The sequence below is a fragment of the Piliocolobus tephrosceles genome, chromosome 3 (genome assembly GCF_002776525.5).
Source record: "Piliocolobus tephrosceles isolate RC106 chromosome 3, ASM277652v3, whole genome shotgun sequence".
NCBI lineage: Eukaryota > Metazoa > Chordata > Mammalia > Primates > Cercopithecidae > Piliocolobus > Piliocolobus tephrosceles.
The window spans coordinates 176,120,870-176,143,815 of record NC_045436.1 but is presented as its reverse complement, the minus strand read 5'-3'; the positions used below and the strand labels follow the sequence as shown (position 1 = coordinate 176,143,815).

Sequence of the window (22,946 nt, the reverse complement as noted above, 5' to 3'; positions counted from 1 at the left end):
CGGATTGTGTGGCCGCGGTGCGCAGGCGCGCTGGGTGGCTCAGCAGTGAGTTCGGCACCGCGAATCCAAAGAGGCAGGTAGCAGCTGCGCTGGGCCGGCGGCGGCGAGTCCACGTGCTCTCCGCGGCCGGTTGAAACCGTTGGCGGGCGCTGGCTGAGAGGTGAGGGGCGGTGGCCCAGAGGTCCGACCTAGAAGGCTGGGGCTCAGAGAGTGAGTACGGGAGGGACACCGTCAGCCCCTCTGGGTTACGCATGGAGGAAGGAGTTCCATTCAGATCTCACTCCTGCTCTGGGGAAGTGGCAGGAGTCCTGGACTTAGGGTGACCAACTCGTTTTAGTTTTAAAACTTAAAGTCCCGCGTCCTGGGAATCCCCTCAGGCCTGGCCAAAGCAGGACGGTTGGTCACCGCCCGACTGGGCTTCAGGCTTGCTGCATGTTGGGGACAGGGCTCTTCTCTAGCCTTGGGCGTCCACTCCCTAAGGAGGAGGTCTTAGGATGTAGGGGTCCAAAGCACGTACTTAGGACCAGAATAACTACTGCGTGTGAATCTGGGTTGCCACTACCTGGATGTGGGATGACCTGGTGTAAGTTTTTTAACCTCTTTGCGCCTCAGTTTCCTCATCTGTCATAACATATAGAACCTAACTCGGAGGACTGTGATGAGGATTACGTGGCGTAGAAATATGTTGACCTCCTGTGAGAGGGCTTGGGTGCTCCATAAATGTTAGGATTATCTGCAGCACCTGCCTCTGAGGAGAGAAGGAGGGGAATGAGGTGGGGTGTGTATTTGCAACCCTGATTTCTAGCAGAGGGGGCCCCTTGGGACTTCTTCACACTGTGCCCCAGGCTCCCAGGGTCTAGCATAGTGCCTGACACATGGCAGTTTCCCGAGTGAAGGGATGGTGTTTAAAACAGTGCTGGTGATATAGTGGGTGGGGTGGCAGGTGGAGAGACATGGCTTCTGTGCCTCAGTTTGCTCATCTGTTTAGTGGAAATAGGTGCACCTACTTCCCAGGGCTTTTGCAAGGAACAAGGGAGAGATTCTCTCCTTGTGAATGTTACCCATTGTAAACCTTGTCAGCCCCACACACAAAGGCACAGGCAGGATGGTGGACAGAGTATGTCTGTCTGTCCTTCTCTTGCACCATACCCATGGTTTCTCAGAATGCTACCCCTGGAAGGGGCTTGAGTCTTGTCAAGGTGGCCTGACTTCTTGTTTCACAGATGAGAGAAACTGAAGTTTAAAGAGGCAGTGGCATGCTCAGGGTCACAGGGTTCAGTGAGGGATGTCCTGGGGTTGCCAGCCAGGCCCCTCAGGTGGGCTGTTTCAGTGGTAGTGGTGGTAATGATGTGTAGGTCAGTGTCTGTATGTGCATGCAAGAATATTTTAAGAATAGTCAGGGCCAAGTGCGGTGGCCCATGCCTGTAATCCCAGCACTTTGGGAGGCCGAGGAGGGTGGATCACCTGAGGTCAGGAGTTCATGACCAGCCTGGTCAACATGGTGAAACCCCGTCTCTACTAAAAATACAAAAATTAGCCGGGCGTGGTGGTGTGTGCCTATAATCCCAGCTACTGGGGAGGCTGAGGCCGGAGAATTGCTTGAACCTGGGAGGCGGAGCTTGCAGTGAGTCAAGATCGCGCCAATGTACTCCAGCCTAGGCAACACAGCAAGACTCCATCTCAAAAAAAAAAAAAAAAACAATAACAAGTAACAAAATATAGAGGGAGGAAGGTTAAAAAAAATCATTCCAATCTCAGAACCAAACCTAAGGGCATGTTATCAGGGAACTTGGTAGAGTAGGCACCAATGGGGTAAGGAGCCAGAGAAGGTTAGAGTGAATTTATGAAGATAAATGGGTGGGTTGATGGTCATATTTAAAGGAGCATGAGTTTAGGAGGGGGCTGGGTGTAATAGCATTGATGTGCAAATTAGTAGGTCACAGAAAAACCTTTCTACAGTTAGGCAGGGATGAAGCTTTCATATCTGATGTCTTGTTTAACTTTCCACCCAATGCTTTGAGTTAGGTATTAGATCCATTTTATTTACAGATAAACAGATTCTGGGAAGTTAAGGAACCTTAAAGTCATTTAGTTTTTAATGACTTTTTTGGCATTAGCAGATGGAGGCTCCAGCTCAGATCCTCTACCCCTGAGCCAGGGCCCTGTCCAACAAAACCTGGCAACCATCTTGTTAAGAGACGACTAACAAGTTCCCAGCCCCTTACTGACCACTGGCTGCTGCCAGTCAACTAGCTTAGCTGTCCAGCACCTGACAGCCTCTCCTGTGACATGGGTGGTCTCCTTGCCCAGTGCACACAGGCTTTATAATTAAGACTTAGGGTTTTAATATTTTTACATGGAAAGCCATCTTGTAGAGCCTTTAATTTTTTTTCTCTTTGGATGAGGACCTCAAGATCCTAGGTGCTGAGTAACCACCAGGCAAATGGCTAGGACATGGCAGGTCAAGATGGAGGCAGGGTGGGAGCCTGGGCTTGCTGCCTGGTCTTTCAGGCTACCTCTGCCACTCACTGTGACTTCGGGCAGTTCACTTACCCTCCTGAGCCTTGGGTTTTCTCTCCAGATGGAGGTAGTATGATCAAAGCAGTCTTAGTTGTGTTGGGTGCAGTCATGTTCATAAATGGGACACAGCTTCGTAGAGAGCTAATGATCATGTGTTCTATGGTGCAGACCCCATCATCTTTTTCATGTGGATGGCATGTGATGAGAGCTCAGTAAACTGACCATACAGACAGACGAAGACGCAGCCAGAAGCACACGCAGAGGACGTGCGTGAGGGCCCAGGTGTATCTGGGTGGATAGTATGGCGTCAGCGTTCAGGAAATGTCGAATTGAGTTAGGAATTCGTTCAGGAAACACGAATTGAGTTAAAGTGACTGGGCAAGAACGGAAGTATGCTCTCAACCAGTCCAAGAACACTGCCTTCTGCTTGCCTTTCTCTTTTAACATGCCCATATGGCCAGAAGGAAAGCATGCAGAATCTCTCTGGCTGCACTGGGACTGGACATTGGGCAGAGGGAGGTGGGGAGCCAGGGAAGGAAAAGAGGACTCTATTTAGATCCAGCCCCATAAAGGAAAAAAAAAAACTGCCATCTTTTTACACTTAGGGCTAAATGTTGAAATCTGTCACATGAGAGCCTGGCCAACTGGGTGTCCTCAAAGTCTTAATGCAGTTTTAAGCTTTCATAATTTCAGAAGCATAAATGTTCCAAACTTGCCAAAACATTATTTAAAAGTTTAATTAAATTTCCTTCATGCTTATCTAGTCTTGTGGAATTTGAGTAATACCGTTTTACTTTTTTGTTTTAGGCAATGTTTGCTGTCTTTCATTAGAGGGACTGAATTTCCACATGAAGGCTTTTTGTAAGTTTGTAGCATTTACTTTTTTGTTTTAGGCAATGTTTGCTGTCTTCTATTAGAGGGACTGAATTTCCACATGATGGCTTTTTGTAAGTTTGTGGCATTTACACTTATGAATATTAAGCCTGCGCTAAGACCTGGGACACCCTGTCTGCTGTACAGTTAGGCTGACAGAAGCTTTTGATGGTTTTGAGCTTTTCCTTGAAGCCCAAGCAAGTGTTTATGGCATAATTTACAGGTATTACCACCTGGGGCTAGGTTGGGTTTGAGGTGTAATCAAGGTACTGGGCTGTCCTCAGTCTCTGAATAAGGGAGAGGTGAGCTCCTTACAGATACTAGCTCATTAGTCAAGCAAGTGGACACAGCTGTTCCCATTTCATGGCTAGTGTAAAAATCCAGAGGAAGGTAGGAAGGGACGGAGTTCTGACTTCCTGTGCAATCCACCCATTCTGCCTTAAACAAGTAAAGACCAAATGAAAATGATGTGACCGTTATTTTGTAGCTGGACGTGTAATCAGATTCTAATCATCTTCTGAATTGATACTTAATTACACTGTGGTGTGTAGCCAATCTCCAGAGAGAGAGAATGTTTTGCACAGTTACTCTTGAGTATCTTTTTGTCAACATCACTGCTTTCACTGCTTCTTTCAGTCCATGTATTTTGTTTCCAGCTTCCTTCCTAGGCCTTTAATTCCTGACCTGCCGCAATTGAATCTTAAGCCTTGTCAAAACCTTTCTTCCTCCCATCTCCCACTCCATCAAAAAATAGAATTGCCCTCAGCAATAGAGGTTGGCAAGCTCTAAGCCATATCTAAGTTTTCAGGGACTGTTTTTCGTTGTTGTATCTTATTAGGAAAATGCTTGAAAGTTTTTCGGCAGATAATTTGGCATATCACAGCTGCTTTCACCTTGTGCCTGTGATGACAATCTATTTCTTGGTGAGTAATAAGTTATTCCTGCTCTTCCACCAAAGTGCACCCCACGCTCTTTGAGAATGTGATGTTGGCTCTTGTTCCAGCCTTTGTTCTCCCTTGTCAGGCAGGATAGCTGCTCTTGTTGCCTGACATGTTGATCATCCCTCTGCCTTTTTTAGAATGGTAAGCTGGGTGGTGGGAAACGTGCTTCCAGCTCCCAGGAGCTTGACAGTATCACACATCTTTACAGTAACCAGACGAGAAGCTGACAGTTGCTGCAGCACATCCAGAGGAGTCATGTTTTCTTTCCTGAGGATTTGGTGCTAGGTTGTAGCTGACCACATGCCGTCTGCTTACTAACATACACTGATAGTGAGCTGAGGAATGGGGCCTGGGACCCCAGAGTCAGGGGTCTGTGGTTTGTATGTAGCATAGAAGCTGAGCTGGTGTCTGATAGTGTCCCACGGGGCAAGAGGCCTCCACAAGAGACCAGCTGGGCCTTTGTAAACCCTGGAGATGCAGCCAGGATGTACATTTCCATTCAAGGCTGAATGGACATGAATAACCCTGGTCGCTGCTTGGGGGTGGCCTCACCAGCGGTGATTCAGAACGTGCTGGTGGAGGAGCAACGGTGATTTCATGCATGGGAATTCTCTGCAAACCAAGGGTAGATCATTTGTACTGTAAGCTTGTTGGATGAAGTCCTACCCTGAAGTAAATTGCATCGGTTTACTTGACCCTCACCTTTATTTTCATAATAAGAAAGAAAGCTGTGAGTTAAACAGTTCTCAGTATTTTTGCTGTAAAACTTATAATGTAAAACAACAATGCTGTTTTAAAATCTAGTGATTAAAAAATTATGTAAGTGTGGAAAATTACTGTGACTTCTCTAACACTTTTAGATGAATTTGTGTTTTCTTCAGCACAGTAGCATGTCTGTGAAATTTTAAAATGATGTTTATGTATGTGTGCAGACATCCTTCTTATTGGAGCAGTGGTCAGGACACCTGGGTTCGTGAACTCCAGTAATTCAGCACCCAGCAGTTGGGACACCTGGACATGGTTCCATTTCTTTCTGACTTGTCCAACAAGCTGCCACATGAAGGAGGCCCCTCTCTGTTACAGCTGAGGCACATGTCCTCATTTTAACCTTTGTGGATATATAGTAATATTGATATGAATGCTTTTAGTGCCATAGAAATTGTGCCCATAGAATTGCCTCTTCTTCACTTTCTAAACTTCACTCAGTTTTCCTCTTGCTGTGTTCTTAGTATATTTGAGGACCTGAAATAGTTTGTAGTGTACACCTAAATTGCAATGCCTTCTGTAAGTTTCATATACAGAGAGTTCAAGGTATTACGGAAAGTAAGATTTAACACCCTCAAAGCTCTTCATCTTGAGAGCCAATCTGCCAGGTGTAAATCCTGGTTCTGTTAACTGTGCATCCTTGGGCAAGTTATGTAATTTCTGTGTCTCAGTTACCTCATATAAATTCTGAACAATAATAGTCCTTCCCTCAAAGGGTTACTGTGGGGATTGAATAAGTGAATACATGTAAAGCCTCCAGAATAGTGCCTGGCACATGGTAAGGACACGATAAATATCAGCCATTCTCATTGTTAATGTCAGTTTTACGTATATGAATGGTAGAATTTTATGCAGCTTGCTAATCAACTTTGACTCTGTTATTTTCATGTGAAATTATGGTTGAAAAGTTAGCTGCATGAGCCATTTATGAAATGAGAAGTTTCAGTTTATAATGATACTATCTTTTATTCCTTAGGACAAGACTTAAAACCTGTCTTGGATAGAGAATATTTAGCCATTTACCTCAAAATGGTATTTTTTACATGCAATGCATGTGGTGAATCAGTGAAGAAAATACAAGTGGAAAAGCATGTGTCTGTTTGCAGAAACTGTGAATGCCTTTCTTGCATTGACTGCGGTAAAGATTTCTGGTAAGCGTCACAGAATTCGTGTAAATCCATAGTAAATCCAGATCAGTTTTGGAAGCGTTGGCCCCACAAAGCTTGGAAAAATAGTGGCAAATGTGAGGAATGAAATTAAGACTAAAAACTGGTATGGTCCATTGATTGTAACAGATGTGATGCTTTAAAATGTGCTTTACTAGGCTGGGTGCAGTGGCTCACGCCTGTAATGCCAGCACTTTGGGAGGCCAAGGTAGGCGGATCATGAGGTCAGGAGTTCAAGACCAGCATGGCCAACATGGTGAAACCCCATCTCTACTAAAAATACAAAAATTAGCCAGGCGTGGTAGTGTGCACCTATAATCCCAGCTACTTGGGAGGCTGAGGCAAGAGAATCCCTTGAACCTGGGAGGCAGAGGTTGCGGTGAGCCAAGATTTTGCCACTGCACTCCAGCCTGGGTGACAGAGCAAGACTCCATCTCCAGGGGGAAAAATGTGCTTTACTAAACAATTTGCTTTTTGAGAAGATGTTAAAGAGAAGACTAGGGGAAGGGGAATTATGATGATGAGAGCATTCACTCAGTTGGTGACACTGGTTGCTATTGCATTGCCACTGTTACCAGACCCAGGGAACCCACTGCATGGAAGTTGGCTCCAGGGTTTTTGAGCCAGTTCTGTTAGACCTCGGGTATCGTGTGCCCATCACAGTGAAGAGATGGACTTACGAACCAGAAAGTGAATTTACGAGCTCATGGTCGGGGAGACGACTGGGTAGCAGAGGAAACTGTGTCCTCCCTAGAAAATCAGAGGTGCTGGTGGAAGTGAGGCTCTTCCTGGCCCCCAAGTGTCAGGAGACACTTCCATTGAGGAAGGCTCTGTGAATGTGAGGAGTTAGCTGGAAGGGACAGGACAGATCCTGCCTTAGACACTATTTCTTCAGGTGGGTCATTTGTAGAGGGCTGCCCTCTTGAATCTCATGTTGATTCCCCTTCAGCCTCAGAAGGTCCAGGCGAGAAGCTAGCTTCGCCTGCATCTGCCCTAGTGTCCTCTGAGGCATTTAGATGGTACTGGCTAAAACTCTGTTTTAATTCATTCTAGAACAGTGATTTTTTGGAAACTGCTAACCTCTGTTCAGACCTAATCCTAGGAGGAAGCTTGATACATAAAGTAGGTTAAATTTGAGTTTTCGTTAGGGGACTTTACCCTGAACCTTGTCCCCAGCATTTCCCTAAAGAACCCCATGGAGCTTTACAAAGATTATATGAGAGCAAATTGAGTTTTCTTTTTTCCCAGGACCCTAAGGTATCCAGAACTGTTGGTAACCTCATGCTGCCATTTTATATCTGTTTTTGATTTATTCTACAACTAATTATTGCTTGTCCATTCTATTACCAGGAAGTCATTGAGATTTTTGTAATTTAAGAAAATGACCCTATTGCATAGAACTATTTTTTGTTTATTCAGTATATATATACTTATAACTAAAAAAAAAAAAAAAATACTGCCTATCAATTTAACTTAAGGTGTTTGTAAAAATGAGGGAAAAGTTTGGTGATGGGTTTTATATTGAAGACTTTGGAGGAAGGGGGATGTGGTTCTGACCAGGAGGTTGTAAACATAAGTGAAATCGATGGGGTGCTTGTGTGGTAGACACGTGTGAAAATATACAGTGTAGGCTACAGAAGGTAGTGGCAGCATGCTGGTATTAACACCTCCAACTTGGTTATCAGTCTAATGGCAGAACTTTTGATCACTTTAAAGGGGTGATGACTATAAAAACCATGTGAAATGCATAAGTGAAGATCAGAAGTATGGTGGCAAAGGCTATGAAGGTAAAACCCACAAAGGTGACATTAAACAACAGGCGTGGATTCAGGTAATGTCTTTCTAACTCATTTGAGTAGCTTTCTTTGGAAGCCCAAGAGACTAAATGTGTCATCCCTGCAGACAAGCCCTGGAAACCTCATGTCCTAGGATAGACAGGTTGAACTAAAACCTCTTGAAAAAGAGTTCTTTGGCCAGGTGTGGTGGCTCATGCCTGTAATCCCAGCACTTTGGGAGGCCGAGGCAGGCGAGTCACAAGGTCAGGAGTTCAAGACCAGCCTAGCCAACATGATGAAACCCCATCTCTACTAAAAATACAAAAAATTAGTCAGGCGTGGTGGCAGACACCTGTAATCCCAGCTACTCGGTAGGCTGAGGCAGGAGAATCGCTTGAACCCAGGAGGTAGAGGTTGCGGTGAGCTGAGATTGTACTGCTGCACTCCAGCCTGAGGGACAGAGTGAGACTCTGTCTCAAAAAAAAAAAAGGGAAGAAAAAGTTCTTTATTCTTTTAGCTGTTAAAACAGTTGTGGTGCATTATATCTTTAAACTACATGTTTTGTTAATTTCTTGAAAAAATGTTTTAGAATTTTCATTAGCTTTCCCTTGGCTGTAAAACTGAATGGAACCCTTCTAATCTCTTCCTGCTTCTAGTGATAATGCAGCTTTTATAACTGAAGCCATGTTATGTTACTCTGTCATGTCTGCCAGTCATTAGAATTTGGCAAAATAAAGATACTTTCATCAATGTAGAGAATTTTCTACTTTAAAATAGTATGAAAACATGCACAATAGAAATGGCAGAAGCATTGACTCCCTAATTCACTCTGGAAGTATAACTCTCAGAATGTTACTGATCATTTACAGAATAGGTAGCAAGAGGAAGGATTCAGAAAGGAAGGGGGGAGAATGAAAAGACAAATGTCATCTATGTGAAAATTCTGTGTTTTTCTAAAAACCAATAAAAAATAATCACACCATTTGATAATAGAGTTGAAACATGAGTTTTTCAGACATTAACTAGCTTCCTGAATTAGCATACTACTGGGGGGACATTTCTGTTCACAAAGGACTTACAAGAGCAGGTTGAGAAGCTAATGAAATCCTGTTTGTGCTGGTGACCAGCAGCCACACTTTTGGGCACTCTCTGTAATTCTCTAAAAACCAGATGACATTCCTAGGCCCTAAGGTTGAGGTGCATGGGTCTGTGAGTTCCACCTCTGCTGTTGTCACACTCAATGAAATCCTCTGAAGCAGGGGTCAGCAAACTACAGAAACTTTTTACAGCTTTGTAATAAGTTTTGAAATCAGAAAATATGAGATCTGCATTTTTATTCGTCTTTTCGAGATTGTTTTGGCTATTTGGTGTCCCTTGAGATTCCATGTGAGTTTTAGGATGGATTTTTCTGTTTCTACAAACGTATATATACGCACATTGGATTTTGATAGGAATTGTATTGAATCTATAGATTGCTTGGGTAGTATTAACATCTTAACAGCTTTAAGTCTCCCAGTCCATGAGTACAGAATGTTTTTCATTTATTTGTGTCTGCTTTCATTTCTTTCAGTAGTGGTTTTTGGTTTTCAGTAAATAAGTCTTTTGCCTCTTCGGTTAAGTTTATTCCTGATTATTCTTTTTGATGCTCTTGCAAATGGAATTGTTTTCTTAATTTCTCTTTGTGGTTGTTTCTTGTTGTTAGATAAAATGCAGCTCAATTTTTGAATGTGGATTTTGTATCCTGCAACTTTGCTGGATTTGTTTATTAGTTCTAACAATTTTTGTGTTGACTCTTTAGGACTTTTGACATATAAGACCACATCATCTGTGAACAGAGATAATTTTACTTCATCCTTTGCAATTAGGATGCCTTTTATTTTGTTTTCTTACCTAACTGCTCTGGCTAGGACTCCAGTGCTATGTTAATAGAAGTTAATCTATATATTTTTAAGCATAGACATGAATACGGAATCTGGGCTTACAACGTGAACTCTTTAGCCATGGCAAGGACTTTTTCAGGTGGCTTTCATGAAACTCATGTTGGTTGTTTATTGTTTTTCTTTTTCCTTCCTTTTTTGTAGAAAATTAGTGAATTAATAAAGAGACCCAACGTCAGCCCCAAAGTGAGAGAACTTTTGGAGCAAATTAGTGCTTTTGACAACGTTCCCAGGAAAAAGGCGAAATTTCAGGTATGCATTGACTTTCTTGGATGGAGGGGGCTGTGTGGCCCATCAGTGACTGAGCTTGTGTATACCTGTCCCAGTGGGATCAATAGTTCTTTTTCTTTTTGTTTCTTACAGAATTGGATGAAGAACAGTTTAAAAGTTCATAATGAATCCATTCTGGACCAGGTGTGGAATATCTTTTCTGAAGCTTCCAACAGTGTAAGTCAGATCTGATTTTAGATTTGCAGTGTGACAAAAATGATTAGTAATAATGAAATGGGAGTTTCTTATTTTTGGAAGTCAAGGCAGCCTTCTTTTTTATTTTTATTTTTTTGAGACAGAATCTCACTCTGTTCAGGCTGCAGTGCAGTGGCGCGATCATGGCTCAGTGTAACCTCCACTTCCCAGGTTCAAGCAATTCTCGGGTCTCAGCCTCCCAAGTAGCTGGGACTATAGTCACGAGCCATCATGCCTCGCGAATTTTTTGTATTTTTTTTTTTAGCAGAGACAGAGTTTCACCGTGTTGACCAGGCTGTCTCAAACTCCTGACCTCAGGTGACCTGCCTGCCTCGGCCTTCCAAAGTGTTGGACTTACAGGCATGAGCCACCGTGTCTGGCCCAGCCTTCTTTTTTAGAGAGCGTCTTGGTGCCTTCACTTATGGAAAGGAAGAAACTGAATGCACTGCAGAGACTTCTTGTTGTGAAGAGCAAGGTGTTTCATCCCAATGTTTGATACTGGTTCCAGCCAGCATGTAATGATTTGCTTAGTAATCAGGCAGGGAGATAGATACATGGGAAAGAACAGGAGCTTTGGATTTCTGACAGACCTGGTTCAAATCCCTGCTGTGCAGTTTGCCTGATGTTTGATCTTAGGCAGATTATTTAGTCTCTGAGCCTCGGTTTCCGTATCTAAAAAAAAGTGAATAGTAATATTCATTCATTTATTTAATACTTAACTGAGTGCCTGATCTGTGCCAGGCCCTGAACAAAAAAATCTAAAGTATCCCAGGTGGTAGTACATGAAGGAAAATAAAACAGAGTGAGGACATAGTGACTCAGTGTTCCTCTGGATAAGGGGTGAGGGGTCACAGCAGCCTCTGAAGGTTACAGTTAAGGTAGAAGAGCAGTCTACGTGCAGCGCCTTCCTTCTGTTAGAAGGAGAATTCCCTTCGAGTAATTAAATCAGCCACCTGTTAGTCAAAATGGTTTAATAGAGACCCTAAATGTGGACTATATATGTAGAAAATCTTGGTTTGGTATCCTTTAGCCACATTGTTGATTACGTTGTTTATTTTTGTGTAAATATCAGTTTCAAAAAACAGTGGGGTCAGAACCCCACTGGTCTTCATTCTTGTCAAATTATCAGGAGTTGATTCACTTTATGTAGAGAGAATACTTTTGGCAGCAAGTGGGCATCAAAACGAAAATTTATCTTAGTAGTATACCTACCATTTGTCTCTTTCAGAATATACAGATTGGCTCTTTGGACCCGTATAACTGATCATTACATTGCCCTTCATGTGGCACCTTTTTTTAAAATTATTATTATTATACTTTTAAGTTCTAGGGTACATGTGCATAATGTGCAGGTTTGATACATAGATATGTATGTGTCATGTTGGCTTGCTGCACCCATCAACTCATCATTTACATTAGGTATTTCTCCTAATACTATCCCTCCCCCAGTCTCCCACCCCCTGACAGGCCCCAGTGTATGATATTCTCTGCCCTGTGTCCAAGTGATCTCATTGTTCACTTCCCACCAATGAATAAGAAGATGCAATGTTTGATTTTCTGTCCTTGTGATATTTTGCTGAGAATGATGGTTTCCAGCTTCATCTATGTCCCTGCAAAGGACATGAACTCATCCTTTTTTATGGCTGCATAGTATTCCATGGTATATATGTATCACATTTTCTTAATCCAGTCTATCATTGATGGACATTTGGGTTGGTTCCAAGTCTTTGCTATTGTGAGTAGTGCCACAATAAACATATGTGTGCTTGTGTCTTTATAGTGCATGATTTATAATCCTTTGAGGTATATCCCCAGTAATAGGATCACTGGGTCAAATGGTAATTCTAGTTCTAGATCCTTGAGGAAATGTCACACTGTCTTCCACAATGATTGAACTAATTTACACTCCCACCAACAGTGTAAAAGTGTTCCTGTTTCTCTACATCCTCTCCAGCATCTGCTGTTTCCTGACATTTTAATGATCAACATTCTAACTGGCATGAGATGGTATCTCATTGTAGTTTTGATTTGCATTTTTCTGATGACCAGTGATGATGAGCATTTTTTCATGTGTCTGTTGGCTGCATAAATGTCTTCTTTTGAGAAGTGTCTGTTCATATCTTTTGCCCACTTTTTGATGGGGTTGTTTTTTTCTTGTAAATCTGAGTTCTTTGTAGATTCTGGATATTAGCGCTTTGTCAGATGAGTAGATTGCAAAAATTTTCTCCCATTCTGTAGGTTGCCTGTTCACTCTGATGGTAGTTTCTTTTGCCATGTAGAAGCTCTTTAGTTTAATTAGATCCCATTTGTCTATTTTGGCTTTTGTTGCCATTGCTTTTGATGTTTTAGACATGAAGTCTTTGCCCATGCCTATATCTGAATGGTATTGCCTACGTTTTCTTCTAGGGTTTGTATGATTTTAGGTCTAACATTTAATCCATCTTGAATTAAGTTTTATATAAGGTATAAGGAAGGGATCCAGTTTCAGCTTTCTACATATGGCTATCCAGTTTTCCCAGCACCATTTATTAAATAGGGAATCCTTTCCCCATTTCTTGTTTTTGTCAAATTTGTCAAAGATCAGATGGTTGTGAATGTGTGGTGTTACTTCTGAGGCCTTTGTTCTGTTCCATTGGTCTATATATCTGTTTTGGTACCAGTAACATGCTGTTTTGGTTACTGTAGACTTGTAGGATAGTTTGAAGTCAGGTAGCGTGATGCCTCCCGCTTTGTTCTTTTGACTTAGAATTGTCTTGGCAGTGTGGTTCTTTTTTGATTCCATATGAACTTTGAAGTAGTTTTTTCGAATTCTGTGAAGAAAGTCATTGGTAGCTTGATGGGGATGGCATTGAATCTATAAATTACCTTGGGCAGTATGGCCATTTTCACAATATTGATTCTTCCTATCCATGAGTGTGGAATGTTCTATTTGTTTGTGTCCTCTTTTATTTTGTTGAGCAGTGGTTTGTAGTTCTCCTTGAAGAGGTCCGTCACATCCCTTATAAGTTGGATTCCTAGATATATTATTCTCTTTGTAGCAATTGTGAATGGGAGTTCACTCATGGTTTGGCTGGCTGTTTGTCTGTTACTGGTGTATAAGAATGCTTGTGATTTTTGCACATTGATTTTGTATCCTGAGACTTTGCTGAAGTTGCTTATCAGCTTAAGGAGATTTTGGGCTGAGACGATGGGGTTTTCTAAATATACAATCATGTCATTGGCAAACAGGGACAATTTGACTTCCTCATTTCCTAATTGAATACCCTTTATTTCTTTATCTTGCCTGAATGCCCTGGCCAGAACTTCCAACACTATGTTGAATAGGAGTGGTGAGAGAGGGCATCCTTATCTTGGTGGCACCTATGTTTTAGGGTTATTTCTGTTTTAACTGAGAAGCAAAGATTTGAAATTGCTTCAACTACAGGGTTTTAAAAAGTTTTTTCCAGTTTCCCTTTTGAAGTATGAACATACTAAACATTAAATAAAATAAGGAGTAAATAGCCCCTGGTAGACCCTGAGCTCTGCGAGCTTGTCATCCCTCACCTCTGCCTTTGCACTGTGGCCCTCCCAGCATACCCCGTGTTTGTAGTGCAGAGCAGAGGGTCCTGAGGCCTTGTCCTCCATACCTTGGATGTTTATCCTCCTGTAACTCTGCCAGATGTCAGGTCGGATGTTTTTCTGTCCTATACCCCATCACAGATAGGACCTCATCTGTCCTATACCACAGTTCACCTGATCACTGTGGATGCAACCGTAATTAGGCCAAGGTCCTGGCTGCTTGGAGCTATGTTCTAGTGGGGGAGATAGACAGCCACCTACGGGTCCTTGGTGTAATGTCAGGTCCTGATCAGCACTGGGAAGAAGCCAGAGCCACTGGGAGGCCAGGACTGAAGGAGGTGCTCGGTTAGGAAAGAGTCAGAGAGGGCATCACAGAGGAGACCACATTTGAGAAGAGTGTGTAACGAAGTAGAAAGAAGATGGGGAAGAATTGTTTCACCTATTTATTGAGCAGCTGCCAGATGGGAAAATGTGTGCCTCCCTCCCTCCCTCTCTTTTTTATGGCCAGGTGCAGTGGCTCATGCCTGTAATTCCAGTACTTTGGGAGGCCGAGGCAGGCAGATCACTTGAGGTCAAGAGTTCGAGACCAGCCTGACCAACATGGTGAAACCCCGTCTCTACTAAAAATACAAAAATTAGCTGGATGTGGTGGTGTGCGCCTGTAATCCCAGCTACTCGGGAGGCTGAGGCATGAGAATCATTTGAACCTGGGAGGCGAAGCTTGCAATGAGCCGAGATTGTGCCACTGCACTCCAGCCTGGGTGATAGAGTGAGACTCAGTCTCTAATAATAATAATGATAATAATAATAATATTTTACTAGAAGATACCAACAAAATTGAAGGATAGATGTGAAGTTTCTTTGTCGCCTTCTTCCTAAGTCTGTTTCTGAAATCATCATCTGCCCTTTCCCCCATGAGCCTTGACAACTTGATGTTAAACCACTGCTACTGAGAAAACTTGAACTCCTTAGTTCAGTATCCATTTTCTTTTTTTCTTTTCTTTTGAGATGAAATCTCACTCTGTCACCCAGGCTGGAGTGCAGTGGCGTGATCTCTGCTCACAGCAACCTCCGCCTCCCAGATTCAAGCGATTCTCCTATCCCAGCCTCCTGAGTAGCTGGGATTACAGGTGCTTGCCACCATGCCCAGCTGATTTTTGTATTATTAGTAGAGACGGGGTTTCACCATGTTGGCTAGGCTGGTCTTGAACTCCTGACCTCAGGCGATCTGCCTGCCTTGGCCTCCCAAAGTGCTGCGATTACAGGCATGAGCCACCGCGCCCAGCCTATAGGCCTACAGTATTCATTTTCTTTTTTTCTTTCTTTGTTTTTTTGAGACGGAGTTTCACTCTTGTTGCCCAGGCTGGAATGCAATGGCATGATCTCGGCTCACTGCAACCTCTGCCTTCCAGGTTCAGGCGATCCTCCTGCCTCAGCCTTCCCAGTATCCATTTTCTAATGCTGCTCCTGTAGCCAAGGATTGAGCCTTAAGGTCTGAGTCTAAGTCCTGAGTCCTTGCACTCTAGTGAAATCTAGTCTTTTTTTTATTGGGTCCAGTTTTGCCAACATCGTTCTTCCTTGCTACCCACAATCTCCCAACGGAGGAAGACTGTAGGTAACTTACCCTGTCATTTGGCTGGACTAACAGACAGAATTTGAACCCCCGCCTGCAGGTGCGTCAGCTCAGTGGTTTCTCACACCCGGAAGCAACCCTGGACTGCTGCCACTGGCCACTCCCTTTCTCTCCAGAGGCATCAGGGAACATGGAGCAGTTCAATAAATTGCTCCAGGTCACCTCTTGAGAAAGGGTCTCAGGGAAGTCAGGAAGGAATGGGACTGAACTGTGCTGATGTCATTGTTTAAAGTAGGATCTATGTGCTGATTTTAATAAGGTAATGCAAGGTTGGGTGCTGTGGCTCATACTTGTAATCCCACCACTTTGGGAGGCCAAGGCAGGTGTATCACCTAAGGTTGGGAGTTCAAGACCAGCCTGGTCAACATGGTGAAACCCCGTCTGTACTGAAAATACAAAAATGAGCCAGGTGTGGTGGCGCATGCCTGTAATTCCAGCTACTCAGGAGGCTGAGACAGGAGAATCGCTTGAATCTGGGAGGTGGAGGTTGCAGTGAGCTGATATTGCACCACTGTACTCCAGCCTGGGTGCCAGAGTGAGACTCTGTCTCAAAATAATAATAATAATAATTATAACAATAATAATAATAATAGTGTAATGCATTTAACAGTGGTAACCATTAGAGAGCCACCTCCATACATAAAGAATAGGTGACCCCGTCTCTACAGAAAATGCAAAAATTTTCCAGTTATAGTAGCTTGTGCCTGTGGTCCCAGCTACTTGGGAGGCTGAGGTAGGAATGTTGCTTGAGCCTGGGAGGCGGAGGTTGCAGTAAGCTGAAATTGTGCCACTACATTTCAGCCTGGGCAACAGAACAGAGCAAGACCCTGTCTCCATTGAAAAAAAAAAACAAGAATGGTGAGAATGGTGACCATTCTTCTAATGGTAACTTTCCAGTCTGAATAATGATGATAATAACAGTACGATTTTCTAATGCTGATAATTTACAAAACTCTTCACACACAATGGGCTGGTTTATTGGGCATCACTATGCTAATAAGCACGTGACGGATCTTCCCTCGTTTCATCCGCCCGTGTGTAAGGCAGGAATTCCTACCTTTCATTTTACAGATGAGGAAATAGGTTTGGAACAGATAAATAACTTGCCCTGACTAGGAGTTAACAGAACTGGAACTTGAACCCAGGTCTGCAGACACATACATCCAGTGGTTCCTACCACCCCTAAGTACTCCTATCTGAAAGGCGAATAGTGAACTGGAATGAAAGGTCTTATCTTCAGCGACGTAAGGATTCTTCGCTTTTCCAATGGAATGAAAATGTCTGTTCCGTGCAGACTGGGGGAGGTGGTTTCCCATTTTGTATATTTACTGCTACATTTTAGCTGCTGGTGGGGGGTCACAGTTATAAAACAGGGATAAAATCAACCATTTTTCTTGAACAGTTTAGTAGCCCAGGCAATAATGTGACAACTCTATTTACACATTTAAAATGAATATGTGTTTCTTGGTTTTGCTTAATCACAAGGAACCAGTCAGTAAGGAACAGGATCAACAGCCACTCCACCCAGTGGCAAATCCACGTGCAGAAGTCTCCACCAAGGTTCCACCCTCCAAAGTGAAAGATGCCGTGGAACAGCAAGGGGAGGTGAAGAAGAATAAAAGAGAAAGAAAGGAAGAACGGCAGAAGAAAAGGAAAAGAGAAAAGAAAGAACTAAAATTAGAAAACCACCAGGAAAACTCAAGCAATCAGAAGCCTAAGAAGCGTAAAAAGGGACAGGAGGCTGACCTTGAGGCTGGTGGGGAGAAAGTTCCTGAGGCCAACGGCTCTGCAGGGAAGAGGAGCAAGAAGAAGAAGCAGCGCAAGGACAGTGCTGGTGAGGAAGAGGCAAACGTGGGTGCAGGAAAGAGGAAGCGGAGGCACTCAGAAGGTAAGTGGCTACCTAACGCTCTAGGATTCGTCTAAAAACCGGGAAAGCTGTGAATTTGGGGTATTTAAGCCTGTTAAACCTAGTGTTGGTATGTGTGTGTGTGTGTGCGCGCGCGCGTGTGGTTTTAATGTTTTTGTTTTTTTTTTGAGACAGAGTCTCACTCTGTTGCCCAGGCTGGAGTGCAGTGGCACGATCTTGGCTCACTGCAACCTCCACCTCCCACGTTCAAGTGATTCTTGTCTCATCCTCCTGAGTAGCTGAGATTACAGGCGTGTGTCACCAGGCCCAGCTAATTTTTGTATTTTTAGTAGAGATGGGGTTTCGCCATGTTAGTCTAGCTGGTTTTGAACTCCTGACCTCTGGTGATCCACCCGCCTCGGCCTCCCAAAGTGCTGGGATTACAGGCGTGAGCTACCGCGCCCAGCTAGACTTTGTGTTTTGAACCAAGTAAGGGAACGAGCATAAGCTTTGTGGCCAGGCAGAGCTGGGCCCTGCCCAGGCAAATGACCTCACTTCTCAACTCCCTTCATCCCATCTCCAGCATGGAGGAGGATAAAACCCTCCTGGCGTTTTATAAAGCGGGGCTGGCTAGGCAGCCTGGAGAAGAAATGAGATGATATGTGGAGCGTGCCTAGGTCGCATTAAATGGTAGCTGTTAGCATAAATGCAAAATCTTCTTTAAAAACATCTTTCCAAATACTTAGTTGAAACAGATTCTAAGAAGAAAAAGATGAAGCTCCCAGAGCATCCTGAGGGCGGAAAACCAGAAGACCATGAGGCTCCTGCAAAAGGTATATCACTGCTGTCATTCGAAGAGCACAGCTGGGCACAGCGGCTCTCGTTGATAGTCCCAACTACTTGAAAGGCAGGGGCAGGAGGGTCACTTAAGCCCAGGAGTTTGAGGCTGTAGTGAGCCATGGGCATACCACTTTCAAAAAGAGAGAGAGAGAGAAAAGAAATGCACGGTCCCTTGTAGGTTGGGAGAGGGGCCGATAGATGCCCCCTTCTCGGGGAAGAAGGTGTAACCCAGGAACTTCTGGTAGGGTCTTACCCTGCAGAGGCATGTATAAGAATTTGAAAGTTAAATCAGTTCTCTAGGGTGTATGAGTCAGTCTTACAGTGCCTCTCACCCACTGTCTTTAAGGAGAAAAGTAAAGCAATCTAGTTTGGAAATGTATGTTATCTTGGGAATTTAAACCTAATATAGCTTTCTGAGACCATTCCCCTTTCGCTCCTCCCCAACTCTCTCGTCCCTGCCTTTCATTGTCCTTTTAGAAGTCCCCTCAGCTGTGCCCCTGCCCATCTCTGGGCCTGTTTCTGGGGTCTCCTTGCTTATATCTTCAACCTCAGAATCCAGTCCCTGGCCTTCACGGGCCCTCTGAAATGCTGCCTCTTACACAAAGCTTCTCTCCTGCTTCTTCAGGTCTGAAGCACTCACACCTGTCAGGAGGTGGCAAGTTGTCATCTCTCTGCCACTTCCCCCAACCCCCAGGATCCTGCAGTTCAGAACAGGTCCAAGGACTCAAATGGGCCTGCAGCTTTATTAGCAGAGTTCATTGACTGCCAGCGTTGGGTTAGATCCCTTAGCTTAAAACCCCCTTCTCAAGTTTGTAAACAGTAGTGCCCCCATATCTGTGGTATGGAAAATTCCAGAAATAAACAATTGATAAGTTTTCCATTGCTTGCTGTTCTGAGCAGCATGGTGAGATCTCTTGCTGTCCTGCTCTGTGCCTTCTTCACCACAAGAAGGGTGAGGATAGTACAATAAGGTGTTTAGAAAGAGAGAGAGACCACATTCATATAACTTTTATTATAGTGTATTGTAAAATTGTTGTATTTTATTATTAGTTATTGTCAGTCTTTTACTGAGCCTAATTTATAAGTGGAGAATTGTCATAGATATGCATGAATATTGAGGAGAAGACTATATATAGGGTTCAGTACCGTCATGATTTCAGGTATCCACTGGGGGTCTGGCAACTGTCTGATCCCTACAGATCAAGGGGGACAACTGGAACGGTTTTTTTGGTGGTGGTGGTGGTTACATTTTTTGTTTTGAGATCCTTGTAGACTCACATGCAGTTGTAAGAAATAATGGAGACTCAGGCGTCCTTATGTATCCGCGTACCCTTTACCTTGTTGCCACCCAGGATAACACTTTACACAACTGTAGTACAGCATCTCAGCCGGGATGTTGACATTGATCCGCTTCCACTTCCATCGCCATCGCACAAGGCTGCCTCCTGCCACCCTCTTGCAGCCATAGCCGCTTCCCTCTCACCCCCAACCCCTCCTTAGCCTCTGGCAGTCACTTATCTGTTCTTCATTTCTGTAATCTCAGAATGTTCTCTGAGTGGAATCATACAGTATGTAACCTTTTGAGATTGACTCTTCACTCAGCATTTTTCTCTGAAGATTCACCCAGGTTGCTGAACTGATAATATTCATGTTATTGGTGAGAAGTATCCCATGCTATGCATGCGTCACACTTTCTTTCATCATTCACCTGTTGAGGGACACCTGGGAGGTTTCTAATTTCTGGTTATTAATGAATAAAGTTGCAGTAAATATTGATGTGCAAGTTTCTGTGTGAACTAAGTCAGTTTTTCTGAAGTAAATTTGAGTTGTTTGGGGGTTTTTTGGTGGCTGTTGTTTTTGTGAGTTTTTTTGTTTTTTTTTTACTGTTGAGATTTGAGTTTTTTATTCTAAATATTACTCCTTTGTGGGACATATGGTTTGTGAATTTTTTTCAGTCTGTTGCTTGTTTTTTCATCACAACAGAGTCTTTTTTAGGGCAAATGGTTTTTATTTTGATAAAGTTTAATTTATCAATTTATCTTATGGATTGTGCTAACAACTCTTTACCTAGCCCTAGAGCCTAAAAATTTTTTTGTTTTCTAAATTATCTTATTGGGTCACTGTTGCTCAGGGTGGAGAGCATTGGTGCGATCACGGCTCACTGCAGCCTCAACCTCCTGAGCTCAAGCAATCTTCCTGAGTAGTTAGGACTACAGGTACACACCACCACACCCAGCGAACTTGTAAATTTTTGTGAGGATGGAGGTCTTGCAATGTTGCCCAGGCTGGTCTTGAACTCCTGGGCTCAAGCAATCCTTCCGCCTCAGCCTCCCAAAGTGCCTGGTTTACAAGCATGAGCCACCATACCCAGCTCAACTTAATGTTTTATTATACATGTACATTGTGAAATAGTCACTACAATCAAGCTAATTAGCACATTTATCACCTCACATAGTTTACCTGTGTGTGTGTGTGTTGAGAACACTTAAGATATATCCTCTCAGCAAATTTCAGGTCTATGTTAAATGCCTCCTAGTCTTACATTTTATATTGAAGTCCATGATTCATTTTGAGTTAGTTGTTTTTGTAAGGTGTGAGATCCTGTTTATGCTTTCAATTTTACCTGGCTTTCTCTCGCACGACTTTGGTGGTTGTAGAGGGGCACGGCCTTGTTGCTGTCAGGTGGGGGCGGAAGTCCAGGCTCCCCACTCAGCCTCCATCAGCACCTGAGGATGGCCACTTCTTGCTCCTGCCGGGCAGGGCTCCTGGTGCAGGCTCCACTGACATCACAGCAGGGGCAGCCTCATGACTGGCCTGTATGGTTGAGAACCCTGAATTCCTGCTTGGCCTTCTGTGACACCATCCCCATTACGGCCTTGCAAAGGTAGAGAGCTCAAGCTCCCCACTCGGCTTTTGCTGGTGTGGGTGGGGGTGGTGCCACCGTTTTTTCTGTGATGTGTGGCTGTGGTAGGGTAGTTATTGTACAAAAGTTTTCTGTCTTGCTAGGCTGCCCTTTCCTGGTTCTTTGCGAAGAGAGTGGGCTTCTGTTGGGACTGTTTTGTCTGTGGCTGTTGGTGTTCAGGTTGCTGGCTTCTTCAGCCCCAGATCTGGGGTACAGGCGGCAAGAAGCTCACCTCGTGTTGCTCTGCAGGCCCCAAGGTCCCGGCTGGTCTCTGTCTTTCAGAGTCTTCTTATGTTTCTTGTGTGTATAGTTTCAGGGTTCTCAGTTGCAGTGGGCAGGAGGAATGGGGAAAGTATGTCCACTCCATCTTCCCAGAAGCAGAAGTCCCCTAGATGAGGATTTTTAGTCCCTCTTTAATGGTTTGTGATTGTCCTGTCTCTCATTCCAGGTCAGGCTGCTTTTGCTTATCTTTGTCCTCCCTACTGTGCATGGACAGCCCCATGAGCTTAGTGGATTCTTAGGAAATCTGTGTTGAGTTCATTAAATCAACTCTAGGAGTTTGTCATACTGATGGCATGTGGGCACCTGCTCACTCTAAGAGCCAGTCCTTTGAAAGGTAGTGAGTGCTTCTAGGACACTGGAATTGAACAGATGCATGGTGCTAAGGAGTCCAGTTCATTAGGGGGTTAACTCATTTCCTGGGAAGCAAATAGGTGTTGCAGAAGTTGTTTCTTTACCCTTCTCATAGTAAAACAAAACATTTGTCCTAAATGTTATTATTTATATTGTAGGTAAATTCAACTGGAAGGGAACGATTAAAGCAATTCTGAAACAGGCCCCAGACAATGAAATAACAATAAAAAAGCTAAGGAAAAAGGTATGGCATATGAACAAACCCACGTGTCTAACAGCTGGGAAGAACTGATTTCTCAATGTGCAATTGTTTGCTTTTTCTTTTTTCACCTAAAAACACTGAAAATCTGTGTGTGTGTCTCAGTGATTTTCAAGCTGCTCCATAGCCCCTCACACAGCGTCAGCCAGGGTGGTGCCTAGATTTTGGGCTTGTTTATAAGACTTTGAAGAGAGGCTCCATTTATTTAATTTTTATTGTTTGGAAATTACTGTTCTAGGTATTTGCTCTCTTTCGCCTGTTCCAGAGCAATGGTTTCTTCTCCTTTATTTTCCTTTGTATCTCAGGGTGACTCACACGTAGCCAAGCCCCGACACGTGGCTGCTGCCTGGGTTTTCACAAGTGGAGCACACCTGTGTAACTTGCTCCTGGGTTTCTTTTACTTTTTACTGTTGTTCTATTTCTGGGTTAAAGACAGAACATTTTAAGATAAATTTCCGGGTCAGATACACTCATTTGATGTTTTTCTTTGTGAAGGTTTTAGCTCAGTACTACACAGTGACAGATGAGCATCACAGATCTGAAGAGGAACTCCTGGTCATCTTTAACAAGAAAATCAGCAAGAACCCTACCTTTAAGTTATTAAAGGACAAAGTCAAGCTTGTGAAATGAACATTTCTGTATTTAAAAATTGAATCCATTCTGCCGTCTTCTTCCTTTCACTGCTGTTTATAAAATGTGTAATGAATTCTAACAACTCAAATTTTGCTTTTTGAAGCTATATTTTTAAGTTAAGAAAAAATGTATTTTTGGTATAACTTTTATGAGAAAAGTAAAATATATTCTTGTCCAAACTTCTAAATTTGTTGTGGCAA

The 22,946-nt window shown here is 43.4% G+C and overlaps 1 protein-coding gene across 4 annotated transcripts; it reads left to right on the top strand.

Moving 5' to 3' along the window:
• Window positions 1–17: 17 nt before the first annotated feature.
• Window positions 18–22,933, top strand: LYAR (Ly1 antibody reactive). Of its 4 annotated transcripts, none has more exons than XM_023206900.2 (10): window positions 18–160; window positions 3,328–3,381; window positions 6,076–6,250; window positions 7,982–8,096; window positions 10,122–10,229; window positions 10,341–10,424; window positions 17,119–17,521; window positions 18,226–18,312; window positions 22,013–22,098; window positions 22,609–22,933. In XM_023206900.2, exons 3-10 carry the CDS (start codon window positions 6,129–6,131, stop codon window positions 22,741–22,743), a joined length of 1,140 nt encoding a protein of 379 aa, XP_023062668.2. In that variant the 5' UTR covers window positions 18–160; window positions 3,328–3,381; window positions 6,076–6,128; the 3' UTR covers window positions 22,744–22,933. The 4 variants fall into 4 exon arrangements, with proteins under 4 accessions (XP_023062668.2, XP_023062669.2, XP_023062670.2 ...); XM_023206902.3 differs by having other exon boundaries at window positions 19–210; XM_023206901.2 differs by lacking the exon at window positions 3,328–3,381.
• Window positions 22,934–22,946: the final 13 nt, after the last annotated feature.